Here is a 16,284-nt window from a genome sequence, read left to right as displayed (position 1 = left end):
GGTTACTACATGATTCCATATGTGTTATTTCACTGTTTTGATGTCTTCACTATTATTCTACAATGTAGAAAATAGTAAAAATAAAGAAAAACCCTTGAATTAGGTGTGTCCAAACTTTTGACTGGTAGTATACATACATACTGTAATGTTTGTGTGTAAATATATATTTATACTAATGTTAGTTGTATTTTAGTTACACTGTTTATACACAACGCATTTATTTATTTACTGGATTCTTGACGTAGCTTACTCTATATCTACTGCTGTACATATACAGTTGAAGTCGGAAGTTTACATACACTTAGGTCATTAAAACTAGTTTTTCAACCACTCCACACATTTCTTGTTAACAAACTATAGTTTTGGCAGGTCGGTTAGGACATCTACTTTGTGCATGACACAAGTAATTTTTCCAACAATTGTTTACAGACAGATTTATTTCACTTATAATTCACTGTGGGCGGCAGATAGCTTAGTGGTTAAGAGCGTTGTGCCAGTAACCGAAAGGTCGCTGGTTCTAATCCCTGAGCCAACTAGGTGAAAAATCTGTCGGTGTGCCCTTGAGCAAGGCACTTAACCCTAATTGCTCCTGTAAGTCACTCTGGATAAGAGCGTCTGCTAAATAACAACAAAAAAAAAACTATCACAATTCCAATGGGTCAGAAGTTTACATACACTAAGTTGACTGTGCCTTTAAACAGCTTGGAAAATTCCAGAAAATGATGTCATGGCTTTAGAAGCTTCTGATAGGCTAATTGACATAATTTGAGTCAATTGGAGGTGTACCTGTGGATGTATTTCAAGGCCTACCTTCAAACTCAGTGCCTCTTTGCTTGACATCATGGGAAAATCAAAAGAAATCAGCAAAGACCTCAGAAAAAAAATTGTAGACCTCCACAAGTCTGGTTCATCCTTGGGAGCAATTTCCAATTGCCTGAAGGTACCACATTCATCTGTACAAACAATAGTATGCAAGTATAATCACCGTTGGACCACGCAGCCGTCATACCGCTCAGGAAGGAGACTCATTCTGTCTCCTAGAGATGAACGTACTTTGGTGCGAAAAGTGCAAATCAATCCCAGAACAACAGCAAAGGACCTTGTGAAGATGGTGGAGGAAACATGTACAAAAGTATCTATATCCACAGTAAAACGAGTCCTATATCGACATAACCTGAAAGGCCGCTCAGCAAGGAAGAAGCCACTGCTCCAAAACCACCATATAAAAGCCAGACTATGGTTTGCAACTGCACATGGGGACAAAGAAAAAAAAAAAATAGAACTGTTTGGCCATAATGACCATCGTTATGTTTGGAGGAAAAAGGGGGAATTTGCAAGCCGAAAAACATCCCAACCGTGAAGCACGGGGGTGGCAGCATCATGCTGTGGGGGTGCTTTGCTGCAGGAGGGACTGGTGCACTTCACAAAATAGATGGCATCATGAGGAAAGAAAATTATGTGGCTGAAAGGCTACCTGAAACGTTTGACCCAAGTTAAACAATTTAAAGGCAATGCTACCAAATACTAATTGAGTGTATGCAAACTTCTGACCTACTGGGAATGTGATGAAAGAAATAAAAGCTGAAATAAATAATTCTCTCTACTATTATTCTGACATTTCACATTCTTAAAATAAAGTGGTGATCCTAACTGACCTAAAACAGGGAATTTTTACTAGGATTAAATGTCAGGAATTGTGAAAAACTGAGTATAAATGTATTTGGCTAAGGTGTATGTAAACCTCCGACTTCAACTGTAATTCTTAGTTTATCTTGTGTAAATTCCCCCGGTGTACATACACTCTATATACAAAAGTATGTGGACACCCCTTCAAATTAGTGGATTCGGCTCTTTCAGCTACACCCGTTGCTGACAGGTGTATAAAATCGAGCACACCGCCATGCAATCTCCATAGACAAACATTGGCAGTAGAATGTTTTTTTCATGGTTCGGGCTAGGCCTCTTAGTTCCAGTTAAGGGAAATCTTAAAGTTACAGTATAAAATTACATTTGAGACAATTCTGTGCTTGCAACTTGGTGACAGTTTGGTGAAGGCCCTTTCCTGTTTCAGCATGACAATGCCCCGGTGCACAAAGCGAGGTCCATACAGAAATGGATGGTCAAGATCGGTGTGAAAGAACTTGACTGGCCTGCACAGAGCCCTGACCTCAACCCCATCGAACACCTTTGGGATTCATTGGAAGGCTGACTGCGAGCCAGGCCTAATCACCCAACGTCATTGCCCAACCTCACCAATGCTCTTGTGGCTGAATGGAAGCAAGTCCCCGCAGCAATGGTCCATCATCTAGTGGAAAGCCTTCCCAGAAGAGTGGAGGCTGTTATAGCAACAAAGGGTGGACCAACTCCATATTAATGCCGTTGATTTTGGAATGAGATGTTCGACGAACAGGTGTCCACATACTTTTGATTTCTAAGGCATTCTAAAGTTTTTATCATTCACAACTAAAGTTGCCAAATAACTAATCTAGTTTATAGGACCCGTTTCAAATGATCACTTTTATGCTCAACAGCCACTTCATATGCGCACTCTCGCTCCAGAATGGGGGAAATATCCTCTCTATTTTATTCAGCTAAATTCAATTATATTCTTCTTACTATAAAATCATATAATATAAAATAATGGCACAGGACTTATAAGCATATCTTGTCTGCTAAATGAACAAGCCTATGGCATGGCGCATAGCCAGAACATACAGTAGGCCAAGTCATATTCTGTTCTTCTGAAATACATTTTCTTCAAATCATGTTTCTTTAGACTTGCCTAAAATAAATAATGGATTTATTGTGATGGTGTATGTACAATTGATTTATTATAGTTTTTTTAAATGTAGTTGTTCCAAAGGCGCGCATCAGCGGCTTGTATGGCCCGGAGATGCTAAATGTGTTTATGTTAATTAATGGTCAATTACCTTGAGACCGGAAGTTTTTTGCTTGACAAACTGTCTGACAAAATGTAATGACCGCCACAGCCCTACTCATGACAGCTGCTGCGGTTTCGATGGAGCCTGGGACTGTCCACTGTGTTGGTCCTTCAAGGAGGAGTATAGCTGCTATGAAGGGGAGTTACATAGCCACCATGGTGCTGTAATGCTAATGAGCCAGGGTGCTGATGGTGCGCAGTGGCCCATCCAAGTTTCTCTCAACGCAAGGGCATTTTGCTGGCTCTGAGAGCCTTGCATTAACTCCATCACTTCTGACTCCCAGGATAAGCCATTCCATCTCATTTAGAATTCTCCTGCAGTAGGAAGGAAGGCACCCAGCCCATTTGGAGCCGGCACAGATACAACTGTAATGGAACAGCGGGGGCAGCTGCAGTCGGCGCAGGAGGAGAACGGCTTGTTCTCTAAGTGTGGTCAGGAGACTGTCTTTGTATAATGTATTTGTTTTCACGTTTATTCAATGGTGAGGAAGGGTAACTTGACTAACTCTCATTTGCTATTTATTTTGAGAATTCATACCAGTTTCAAACACAATCATCAATTTCAATGATGAGGAAATTCATCCCACATTTTAATCATTTAAATTTGGATTTGTGGTTCCATTGTACCTCACCTTAACCATTTGTGGACATGGGACTTAGGGGTTCATGTTATTGGTTGTTGTTGGTGGTGTGCAAAGTGTGTGTACGAGCATCATGCAAGGTGTCCTCCTTTGTGATTATGACTAATGACAGTATGTGCTTTGAGAGCACCTCCTGTATCACTGTCAAGACGGGGTGGACGGGGTGGAGGAGCCCCTGGCCATTTATTCTTTACCACTTATGTGGGGGTGATGGGGTTTGCAGACTAAGCGAAAATGCTGTCACTTTAAGGAGCGAGGTGCTTTGTTGTGTCACCGCAGTTCTGGACTCCTATAGCTATAATCTGAGTATATATTGAGGATAAACTAACACAGCTTTCCCCTCACGCTTTGGTGATGAATTTCAACTGGATCACGAGCAGAGTGGTTTTCAAACAAATGACTAGCAACATCTAAAATCATCATGGCGTAAGTCTCCTTTTTGGTTTAAATGCAGCATGCTGTGGTTTTGGAGGGAAGGCTGCCCTAGTGCTTACTGTTGGACTGTCGTGGTCTGCATTAAGATGCCTCATCTCCATGATTCAGCCTCAAATGGATTTATGCTATATTTAATTTATTTACCACTGAAGAAGTTATCTAATTGTCCATCACTCTCTGACATCCCCCAACCTTTTTCTCCCTTCTCCCACAGTTCTTTCTTTTTGAAGAACGTGGACATAATCAACACGGCTAACCTCACTACAGACTGATATAGCAATCTCATTTATGAGAGCTACTGTATGACAGGTCTGTTTTGAGCCTTGCTGTGCTGTTGACCTGGCTAATGAGGGCCATTAAAGTTAAGGACCACCGTCTGGGGGAGGCACCCTGTTGTGCTCTTTCTGAGCTCTCACTCACTCCAAGCACATCCATCACATTTTGACATTTTAGTCCTAGGAGTAGTTTTCTATTTGATCAGAGCAGGTTTGGAAAGTATTGAAACACATATCCTAATTTGTGTTGACTGATGGGATGTGATGTTGAAATGAAGTACTCTAGTGCCTCTTGAATTAAAGGTGATTTTATTGAGAAAAATACAACACTAAACTCACTCCTTTAGTTGCTATGATGTGTACTAGTGGCCTCTTTTCTGAGACACGATCGGTCTTGGCAGTCTTTTTCTGTCTGTCCCATGGTAGCTTTAACAGGCTATGTATTCAGAGGATACTATCAAGATCACTCAATTTCCTTTCTGCCTTTTCCCTTCAGGGAAGAGAATCTAATCATGATTGTTTTATAGAATCCGTAACCTGGAAGGCTTGGGCTATTAATGCTTTCTGTAGAGTGAGGTCCAAAAGTATTTAGACAGGGATTTATTTTTGGGGGGGGGGTGGGGTGGGGGGTTTGGCCCTGTACTCCAGCACTTTGGATTTTTTAAAAGATACAATGACTGAGGTTAAAGTGCAGACTGTCAACTTGAATTTTATGGTATTTTCATCCATCTCATATTTTCATCCACTTTTTGTACATGATCCCCCCCATTTTAGGGAATCAAAAGTATTTGGACAAATTAACTTGTGTATTCAAAAGTTTAGTATTTGGTCCCATATTCCTAGCACGCAATGACTATCAAGCTTGGGACTCTAGAATCTTGTTGGATGCATTTGCTGTTTTTGATTTGGTTGTTTCAGATTTTGTGCCCAATAGAAAATAATGGTAAATAATGTATTGTTATTTTGGAGTCACTTTTATATTGTAAATAAGAATATAATGTTTCTGAACACTTCTACATTAATGTAGATGCTACTATGATTACAGATAATCCTGAATGAATCGTGAATAATGATGAGTGAGCAAGTTGGAGGCATAAATATCATACCGCCAAGAAATTCTGACCTCCCCTGTTATTGGTAATGGTGAGAGGTTAGCATGTCTTGGGGGTATGATCTTTGTGCCTCTGTAACTTTCTCACTCGTCATTATTCACGATTCATTAAGAATTATCCGTAATCATGGTAGCATCCACATTAATGCAGAAGTGTTCAGAAACCTATTCTATTCTTATTTACAGTAAGTGATTCCAAAATGACACAATACATTATTTACCATTCATTTCTATTTCACAACCAAAACAAACTATAAAATGCATCCAACAAGTTTGTATAGTCACAAGCTTGATGTGGTCATTGCATGCTAGGAATTATGGGACCAAATGCTAAACTTTTGACAACTCATAAAAGTGAATTTGTCCAAATACTTTTGGTTCCCTAAAATGGACTATGTACCAAAAGTGCTGTAATTTCTAAACTGTTCACCCGATATGGATGAAAATTCCCTCAAATTAAAGTCTTCACCTTAATCTCATAGTCCTTGTATCATTTAAAATCCAAAGTGCTGGAGTACAGAGCCAAAATAACTAAAAATGTCACTGTCCAAATACTTTTAGACCTCACCATCAGGAGAGTGCTACACACACAGAGAAGAAGAGAAAGATGGTGGTGGGGAGAGGGAGTTGCAGAGAGTGTGAGGGGGAAGAGATGGAATCGGGCAAATTTAGGAGTAAGGATAAGAGGTGAGCGGGAGAGGGAGACATCTTTCCAGTTCTCAGAGCCTCTGTGAACCTCAGGCACAGATGTTTAAGTGAGATAGTTGCTGTTATCTATCCCTGTACTGTACAGATTCTTAACAGTCTTGACCTGCAGGCAGAGACCAGCTTCCCCAATCATGACCTGTACCCTACTTCCTGCTGCTTAGATCTATCCACAATCATGCGTCATTCCAGTTTACAGTGCATTTGGAAAGTGTTCAGACCCCTTGACTTTTTCCACATTACAGCCTTATTCTAAAATGGATTAAATTAATGTTTTTTTCTCATCAATCTACACGCAATACACCGTAATGACAAAGCGAAAGCAGGTTTTTAGACATTTTAGCAAAAACATTTTGCTATGAGACTCGAAATTGAGCTCCGGTGCATCCTGTTTCCATTCATCATCCTAGAGATGTTTATAGAACTTGATCTGTGGTAAATTAAATTGATTGGACATGATTTGGAAAGGCACACACCTGTCTATATAAGGTCCCACAGTTGACCGTGCATGTCAGAGCAAAAATCAAGCCATGAGGTCGAAGGAATTGTCCGTAGAGCTCCGAGAAAGGATTGTGTCGAGGCACAGATCTGGAGAAGGGTACCAAAACATTTCTGCTGCATTGAAGGTCCCCAAGAACACAGTGGCTTCCATTATTCTTAAGTGGAAGAAGTTTGGATCCACAAAGACTTCCCAGGCCCCGTGTAGCTCAGTTGGTAGAGCATGGCGCTTGCAACGCCAGGGTTGTGGGTTCGTTTCCCACGGGGGGCCAGTATGAATTTTTTTTATGCACTCACTAACTGTAAGTCGCTCTGATAAGAGCGTCTGCTAAATGACTAAAAATAAAAAATGAAATAGAGCTAGCCACCCGGCCAAACTGAGCAATCGAGGGGAGGTGACCAAGAACCCAATGGTCACTGACAGAGCTCCAGAGTTCCTCTGTGGAAATGGGAGAACCTTCCAGAAGGACAACCATCTCTGCAGCACTCCACCAATCAAGCCTTTATAGGAGAGTGGCCAGACGGAAGCCACTCCTCAGTAAAAGTCACATGACAGCCTGCTTGGAGTTTGCCAAAAGGCACCTAAAGGACTCTGACCATGAGAAACAAGATTCTCTGGTCTGATGAAACCTAGATTGAAGTCTTTGGCCTGAATGCCAAGCATCACGTCTGGAGGAAACCTGGCACCATCCCTACAGTGAAGCATGGTGGTGGCAGCATCATGCTGTTGGGATGTTTTTCAGCGGCAGGGACTGGGAGACTAGTCAGGATCGAGGCAAAGATGAATGGAGCAAAGTACAGAGAGATCCTTAATGAAAACCTGCTCCAGAGCGCTCAGGACCTCAGACTGGGGTGAAGGTTCACCTTCCAACAGGACAATGACCCTAAGCACACAGCCAAGACAATGCGGGAGTGCCTTCGGGACAAGTCTCTGAATGTCCTTAAGTGGCCCAGCCAGAGCCTGAACTTGAACCCGATCGAACATCTCTGGAGAGACCTGAAAAGAGCTGTGCAGCGACGCTCCCCATCCAACCTGACAGAGCTTGAGAGGATCTGCAGAGAAGAATGGGAGAAACTCCCCAAATACAGGTGTGCCAAGCTTGTAGGCTGTAATCGCTGCCAAAGGTCCTTCAACAAAGTACTGAGTAAAGGGTCTGAATACTTATGTAAATGTGATATTTCATTTTTTTATACATTTGCTAAAATGTCTAAACCTGTTTTTGCTTTGTCATTATGGGGTATTGTGTGTTGATTGATGAGGAAAAACAATTTCATACATTTCAGAATAAGTCTGTAATGTAACAAAATGTGGTAAAGTCAAGGGGTCTGAATACTTAATGAATGCACTGTATATAACAAGTAATGTGTCTTGTATTCCTCCGCAGCAGAAGAGAAAAGTGCTGTCCCCTAGCTCGAACATAGAAACAGTTTTGTTTTGTTTATTTTTTACTTATATATTGGATCATTGTGTATTCATAGCAACCCACCTTCTAAATGCTTCTGTGGGAACTGCGAGTTTCCCACGTTGTACTGGATGCAACAATCCAGTCTAGCACTCAACTTACTCATGATGACCTTATATTCCCATTGAGATGAATGCTGTTCTGCCACATTGGACTGGAGTGGATGTTCAGTAGAGCAACACTCTCTGATTTGAGTGGCATTTTGAATGGATGGCTGCTCACTCATTGGTGCATTTTAATTAAACCACACTGCTTTGCATTATAGCCCAAGATCAACTGTGTAATAATAAGTATTGGGTGCTTATATAGTCCTGTTTCACTTATGTACAAATGGGTAACCTGTACAGGTGTGAAATGAAAATGTTTTTCCATTTCACACCTCACGGCGACCCTGGAGCAATTAGGGTTAATTGCCTTGCTCAAGGGCAGAACAACATATTTTACCTTGTCGTCGCGGATTTGATCCAGCAACCTTTTCGCTTACTGGGCCAATGCTCCTAACTGCCAGGCTACCTGCCGGCCCACTGTCACTGACAATGAGGTACTGTCACCCCTCACTCACTGGGTGAAATGTGTGTGTGTGTATGTTTATGCAGTGAGGGGAAAAAAGTATTTGATCCCCTGCTGATTTTGTACATTTGCCCACTGACAAAGACATGATCAGTCTATAATTTTAATGGTAGGTTTATTTGAACAGTGAGAGACAGAATAACAACAACAAAAATCCAGAAAAACACATGTCAAAAATGTTATGAATTGATTTGCATTTTAATGAGGGAAATAAGTATTTGACCCCTCTGCAAAACATGACTTAGTACTTGGTGGCAAAACCCTTGTTGGCAATCACAGAGGTCAGATGTTTCTTGTAGTTGGCCACCAGGTTTGCACACATCTCAGGAGGGATTTTGTCCCACTCCTCTTTGCAGATCTTCTCCAAGTCATTAAGGTTTCGAGCCTGACGTTTGGCAACTCGAACATTCAGCTCCCTCCACAGATTTTCTATGGGATTAAGGTCTGGAGACTGGCTAGGCCACTCCAGGACCTTAATGTGCTTCTTCTTGAGCCACTCCTTTGTTGCCTTGGCCGTGTGTTTTGGCTCATTGTCATGCTGGAATACCCATCCACGATCCATTTTCAATGCCCTGGCTGAGGGAAGGAGGTTCTCAACCAAGATTTGACGGTACATGGCCCCTCCATTGTCCCTTTGATGTGGTGAAGTTGTCCTGTCCCCTTAGCAGAAAAACACCCCCAAAGCATAATGTTTCCACCTCCATGTTTGACGGTGGGGATGGTGTTCTTGGGGTCATAGGCAGCATTCCTCCTCCTCCAAACACGGCGAGTTGAGTTGATGCCAAATAGCTCGATTTTGGTCTCATCTGACCACAACACTTTCACCCAGTTCTCCTCTGAATCATTCAGATGTTCATTGGCAAACTTCAGACGGGCCTGTATATGTGCTTTCTTGAGCAGGGGGACCTTGCGGGCGCTGCAGGATTTCAGTCCTTCGCGGCGTAGTGTGTTACCAATTGTTTTCTTGGTGACTATGGTCCCAGCTGCCTTGAGATCATTAACAAGATCCTCCCGTGTAGTTCTGGGCTGATTCCTCACCGTTCTCATGATCATTGGAACTCCACGAGGTGAGATCTTGCATGGAGCCCCAGGCCGAGGGAGATTGACAGTTCTTTTGTGTTTCTTCCATTTGCGAATAATCACACCAACTGTTGTCACCTTCTCACCAAGCTGCTTGGCAATGGTCTTGTAGCCCATTCCAGCCTTGTATAGGTCTACAATCTTGTCCTTGACATCCTCGGAGAGCTCTTTGGTCTTGGCCATGGTGGAGAGTTTGGAATCTGATTGATTGATTGATTGATTGCTGCTGTGGACAGGTGTCTTTTATACAGGTAACAAACTGAGATTAGGAGCACTCCCTTTAAGAGTGTGCTCCTAATCTCAGCTCGTTACCTGTATAAAAGACACCTGGGAGCCAGAAATCTTTCTGATTGAGAGGGGGTCAAATACTTATTTCCCTCATTAAAATGCAAATCAATTTATAAAATTTTTGACATGCGTTTCCTGGATTATTTTGTTGTTATTCTGTCTCTCACTGTTCAAATAAACCTACCATTAAAATGATAGACTGATAATTTCTTTGTCAGTGGGCAAACGTACAAAATCAGCAGGGGATCAAATACTTTTTTCCCTCACTGTATGTTAGTTTACCTGCTAATGGACTAGGTTGACATACTACCGTACTTCTAACATACAAAACGAATAGCAATATTGATTCATGAAATGGCACCAGACCACTGTGGTGTTTTGGAACTGGTCATGATTTACACAATGGCTTATTTGTGTTTGAATAACAAACAGCAGGGAATAACAAACAGCAGGGAAGGAGGATCTGACAAATGGAAATCCACAGTCATTGGCTGTTATTTTCCAATATTTGTGTAGGCTATGTTCAAGAGAAACCTAATATTCTTACATACGTGGAGAACACAAACAGTTTGTTTTATTTTGATTGAAATGATATTCAGGGAAAGCATGGTGTTCTTTAACTAATGTGTGGGTCACTCTAATAGAAAGGAAGCTCTTTTACATAGCCTTATCCCCCACTTTTATTGGCCTGTAGTCCCCTGAACCTAATACACTTGTGATGCATACTATAAAGTGACATGACAATTATTTTTTTGTAAATAGCTGTTTTGAATACATGCAGATCCTATATTGTTTAAAAAAAACATTTTTTACATTTAGCAGACGCTCTTATCCAGAGCGACTTACAGTTAGTGAGTGCATACATTATTTTTTTTCATACTGGCCCCCCGTGGGAATCGAACCCACAACCCTGGCGTTGCAAACGCCATGCTCTACCAACCGAGCTACATCCCTGCCGGCCATTCCCTCCCCTACCCTGGACCAATTGTGCGCCGCCCCATTGGTCTCCCGGTCGCGGCCGGCTATGACAGAGCCTGGATTCGAACCAGGATCTCTAGTGGCACAGCTACTAGTGGCACAGACCACTGCGCCACTCGGGAGACAAGTTTTTACTCTGAAGGTTACAACCATGTAGGACTAAGTTCTCTGAAAGTTCAATCAAATGCACCATATCCAAACATTTTGGGAATTGTAATGATTTTTAAATGTTTTCAACGATTTGTAATTTTTTCTGTATGTGGTAGATGTGTTTTTGTAGCATTCAGATTGTTAATGCTCGGTCTCTCAACCATGGAGCTACAGTGGCAGCGTCAAGTGACATTGAGCTGTATTGTAGGATTGAGCTCTCATCTCTCACTCATTCTGCCTGTGGGGTAATAGGAATATACTATAGCACTGGTGATAAAGCCCAGCCTGTTCTTTTCTCTGATTGGCTTATTCTCAATGTGACATATACAGTGGGGAGAACAAGTATTTGATACACTGCCGATTTTGCAGGTTTTCCTACTTACAAAGCATGTAGAGGTCTGTAATTTTGATCATAGGTACACTTCAACTGTGAGAGACGGAATCTAAAACAAAAATCCAGAAATACACATTATATGATTTTTAAGTAATTCATTTGCATTTTATTGCATGACATAAGTATTTGATCACCTACCAACCAGTAAGAATTCCGGCTCTCACAGACCTGTTAGTTTTTCTTTAAGAAGCCCTCCTGTTCTCCACTCATTACCTGTATTAACTGCACCTGTTTGAACTCGTTACCTGTATAAAAGACACCTGTCCACACACTCAATCAAACAGACTCCAACCTCTCCACAATGGCCAAGACCAGAGAGCTGTGTAAGGACATCAGGGATAAAATTGTAGACCTGCACAAGGCTGGGATGTGCTACAGGACAATAGGCAAGCAGCTTGGTGAGAAGGCAACAACTGTTGGCGCAATTATTAGAAAACGGAAGAAGTTCAAGATGACGGTCAATCACCCTCGGTCTGGGGCTCCATGCAAGATGTCACCTCGTGGGTGTTTGCCAATGACCATCTGGATGATCCAGAGGATGAATGAGAGAAGGTCATGTGGTCTGATGAGACAAAAATAGAGCTTTTTGGTCTAAACTCCACTCGCCGTGTTTGGAGGAAGAAGAAGGATGAGTACAACCCCAAGAACACCATCCCAACCGTGAAGCATGGAGGTGGAAACATCATTCTTTGGCGATGCTTTTCTGCAAAGGGGACAGGACGACTGCACCGTATTGAGGGGAGGATGGATGGGTCTTCCAGCATGACAACGACCCGAAACACACAGCCAGGGCAACTAAGGAGTGACTCCGTAAGAAGCATCTCAAGGTCCTGGAGTGGCCTAGCCAGTCTCCAGACCTGAACCCAATAGAAAATCTTTGGAGGGAGCTGAACGTCCGTATTGCCCAGCGACAGCCCCGAAACCTGAAGGATCTGGAGAAGGTCTGTATGGAGGAGTGGGCCAAAATCCCTGCTGCAGTGTGTGCAAACCTGGTCAAGACCTACAGGAAACGTATGATCTCTGTAATTGCAAACAAAGGTTTCTGTACCAAATATTAAGTTCTGCTTTTCTGATGTATCAAATACTTATGTCATGCAATAAAATGCAAATTAATAACTTAAAAATCATACAATGTGATTTTCTGGATTTTTGTTTTAGATTCCGTCTCTCACAGTTGAAGTGTACCTATGATAAAAATTACAGACCTCTACATGCTTTGTAAGTAGGAAAACCTGCAAAATCGGCAGTGTATCAAATACTTGTTCTCCCCACTGTAAATCCAGCAGTGATTACACAATGCTCCACCCACTTTCGCTCGCTCTCTTTCTCTCCCCCCATGGCTGTATTCACTCTGGGTTTTGTCTGTGCACCAGTGACAGTATCAGTGCGACATAGGGAGGAGAGGAGTAACTCAGCCACACATCTCACCTGCATAAATGCACACAGTCAAGCCGGATCTTTGAGGAAGAATCTCGTTTAGACATGATCAGCACAGTATTAAGGACAAAATTCAGTGGCACTGTAATTGAAAGGAATGCTCAACTACTTTTTGTTAAATTTTTTCCTTTCAGATCTTTGCATTCTTAGTGGATTCTACCTGCTGCTTTTGTTGGCTTGTTTTGGTTTACATGCGGCTTTGATTTTTAACGATGCAAGCAGCAGTGCTGAGTACATGCTAGCTCTGAGCTGCTCCGAGTTGACCTCTGTGCGCTTGCTCTGTCAGTCCTCCACGTAGGCATCACATCAGCTGTTCTCTGAGAAAACGGGGGGAATTTCCCTTTTATTACCCACCCACCATGCCATCCAGGGAGTCGTACATAGTCAGGGAGGGGAAGAAGTCTCTGGTACACAAGGCTAAGAAGGAGGGGGCGCAGCATGACATTCTGGCCACAGCACTGGGTGTGAGGATGGTGTCAGGGACCCAGAAGCCCCCTGCCACCTTCTGGCAACCTCTCAAACTGTTTGCCTATTCACAGCTCACCTCGCTGGTCCGTCGAGCCACCCTAAAGGAGAACGACCACGCGACCAAGTATGAGAAAGTCCACAATTTCAAGGTAAGACCTGACTCTGCCTGCTCAGCGCTTCTTACTTTTCCTTATCTGCTGTCCCCTTTTCACTGCCTTTATGATGGTTATGTAACATTTGAAGTTGTTTGATTGGCGTATTTTACGTTTTTGGAATGTGCAGAGGGGGAGAAAATTGGCTGTTTGTAAAAAAAAAAAAGAATCTCTCTGATGGGCTTCCGACTAGTGAGCAGCATTTTGAGTAGTCATATGATGGAGAAGGGGGGATTGCAGTAGTCCTCAGCAACTGATAGTGTAGTCTGACTGGCTACCGGACCTGTCGTGGGTAGCTCATATAAACGGGGAGAGGGCGAGGTAGCAAAGCTACCTGACAGAACACAACACAGCCCTTGTGCCCATTCTGCCCAGCCAGACGCTTGGGGACACAGCCTCATCTTGCTAACCACGCCTCTTACCAGTCAAACACAACCACCATCTTCTCCTAAAATACTCTCAGCCAACAGCCAGTTATTATTTCACTAGAGCATGAGACATAAAGTGAAAATCTGAAATATTGTGTATCCGTTGTTTCATAAATGCAATGAATATAATGGATTAATATGTTTTATTCATAAAAGCACAAAAAAGTGTCATTTAAAAAGGTATAGCCATTTAATAATCATTATTTTTGTTTTGTAAGATACTTATTTTTAAACCAAGACGGCAATAACACCAGTCATTAGGTTCTCATTTGTTGTTTGTCTTGGGCTTACATAGTCTCTGTAATTTGCACAAGATGCCTATCCTCCACTTTTCCATTCCCCAAATAATCTAAAACAACAAGGGGTCTGATGATTTTTTTGGGTAATCATATATCTCCTCGAAATCTTATGAGTCCACAATGCTTTTCACTGGAGATAAATGTTGAGCATTTCTGATGGGTCTAGCCATTACCTGGCAGAACTAGGCATTTGTTTGATGTCCCTTTTTAGATATCAGTGATAATCCTGGCATTGTGTCAACCATGGTACACACACACACAAACAAACAACACACACACACACACACACACACCACCTCCACTCTCCAACCCCAATTAAGGCCTGCCAGTCTGCTTTCTAGCGCTGGTTCTCTCTCACAGGGATAATTCCCCAATTGGCTCCTTCAGTGTGCACAGGCTGTGGAGAGCCAGGGGAAAGTCTGTCCATCTATCCTTCCATCCAGTAAAAAGGTGACCATGTTGTCCATCCTCTCTTCCTCTCCCCTGCAGGTGCACACCTTCCGGGGACCCCACTGGTGTGAATATTGTGCCAACTTCATGTGGGGCCTCATCGCTCAGGGAGTTAAATGTGCAGGTAAAGGGAGGGTGGGAAGCAAACTGTGATCTCTGCTTTGTGTTTTGTCTTTTTACACACAGCTAGTTTGAACCCGGTTTCGAGGAGACATCATATCCAGCACCATACCAGTGTCTACAGGGCGTGCGTAAATTCACTCTGGTAATCTACCAAGAGTTCAGAGCACTCTGGTTTGAGCGTGTCCGAGCGTAGAATAATTGATGAATTTACGAATTCCTGTTGATATGACAGGTGCCAGTAAACATTGGCTAAAAAAACGAATTGAAATGTTGCCAGTAAGTTACAATCACTAACCCTCTTGATAACATGAAAATAGTCTAACCAGCTCTGCAAAAGTGAATAAAATGGTCAGTGAACTGTTCTCACATTTAATTTGTCTTTAAAGTAGCTAGCAAAGCTAGTCAATGTTAGCTTGGGTGCTTGACTGCTGTTATTTTTTATTTCAAATGCACCCTGTATAATGCAACATCAAATACACATTATACACAGTGTTTGCGTACACACACAGAGTCATGGGAAGCACAAATAAAACATTACAAATCACTCAGAAAAACAGTTACATGTCTAAACCCAAATGGCACCAGAACATCAAAATGAAATGTATTTTGAATTTTGTTCTAGCAATACGGTGCATTAAAACTAAAAGCAGATTTACCTAGCTCGGTGGAGACCCTAGGAACCTTGAGTTAACCAATCCTGTGAACGGGTTAGGCAACTCAGGTGTCAATACTTAAACAGCAAAATTAGATAAGACGGAAGTTTATTAATTAGGGCCTTGTAAACAAAAAGGGAGTAATGGGGATGATTTACGGGTCTTTAGCGAAGTCCAGCCAACCTTTTGATACAGGATGCAGTGATGAGTATCAAAACTAAGGGCACTATGGTAGATGGCATCCAAAGGTTTAAGAGTAGTAGCAGCTGCTCTTTGATGAATAATATCACCATAATCAAGAACAGATTAAAAGGTTGACTGAATAATCTGCTTCCTACTTCTTAGAGAAAGGCAAGATCTGTTTGTCGAAAAAGCCAACTTTTTAAATCGTAGCTTCTTAACCAGCTCATCTATATGTTTAAAAAAAAACGTCAAATCCATATCAATCCAAATGCCTAAGTATTTATATGCAGGAACATGTTCAATTGGAGAACCATATTTTACCTGTATTAAGCACAGGTTTTAAATCGGCAAGGGATTCCTGCATAGCTATAAAATCTCACTGTAGTTTTTGACACAGCCAGATCAACAGTTGGGGCAATAGCATACATAGTATCATCCACATATAGATGAAGTTTACAATTTTTTACAGATTAACCAATGATGTTTATATATAAATTGTGTAGAGAACAGGTCCCAAAATCGACCCCTGTACACCTTTATATACTTCAAGAAATGCACTTAA

General features: G+C 42.0%; 1 protein-coding gene across 2 annotated transcripts in view; it reads left to right on the top strand.

Annotated features, from left to right (window-relative positions):
* chn1 (chimerin 1) overlaps positions 1–16,284 on the top strand; it is a 52,810-nt gene that overhangs the window by 22,921 nt on the left and 13,605 nt on the right. For both annotated transcript variants that reach the window (XM_041869771.1, XM_041869770.2), the window contains 2 exons: positions 13,506–13,583; positions 14,803–14,887. In XM_041869771.1, the coding sequence (XP_041725705.1) occupies positions 13,506–13,583; positions 14,803–14,887 (163 nt within the window). The remainder of the gene's footprint in view (positions 1–13,505; positions 13,584–14,802; positions 14,888–16,284) is intronic.

This window comes from Coregonus clupeaformis, unplaced genomic scaffold (genome assembly GCF_020615455.1).
Source record: "Coregonus clupeaformis isolate EN_2021a unplaced genomic scaffold, ASM2061545v1 scaf0133, whole genome shotgun sequence".
Classification (NCBI taxonomy): domain Eukaryota; kingdom Metazoa; phylum Chordata; class Actinopteri; order Salmoniformes; family Salmonidae; genus Coregonus; species Coregonus clupeaformis.
The sequence above is the reverse complement of the archived record's forward strand: the minus strand, read 5'-3'. Positions and strand labels throughout refer to the sequence as shown.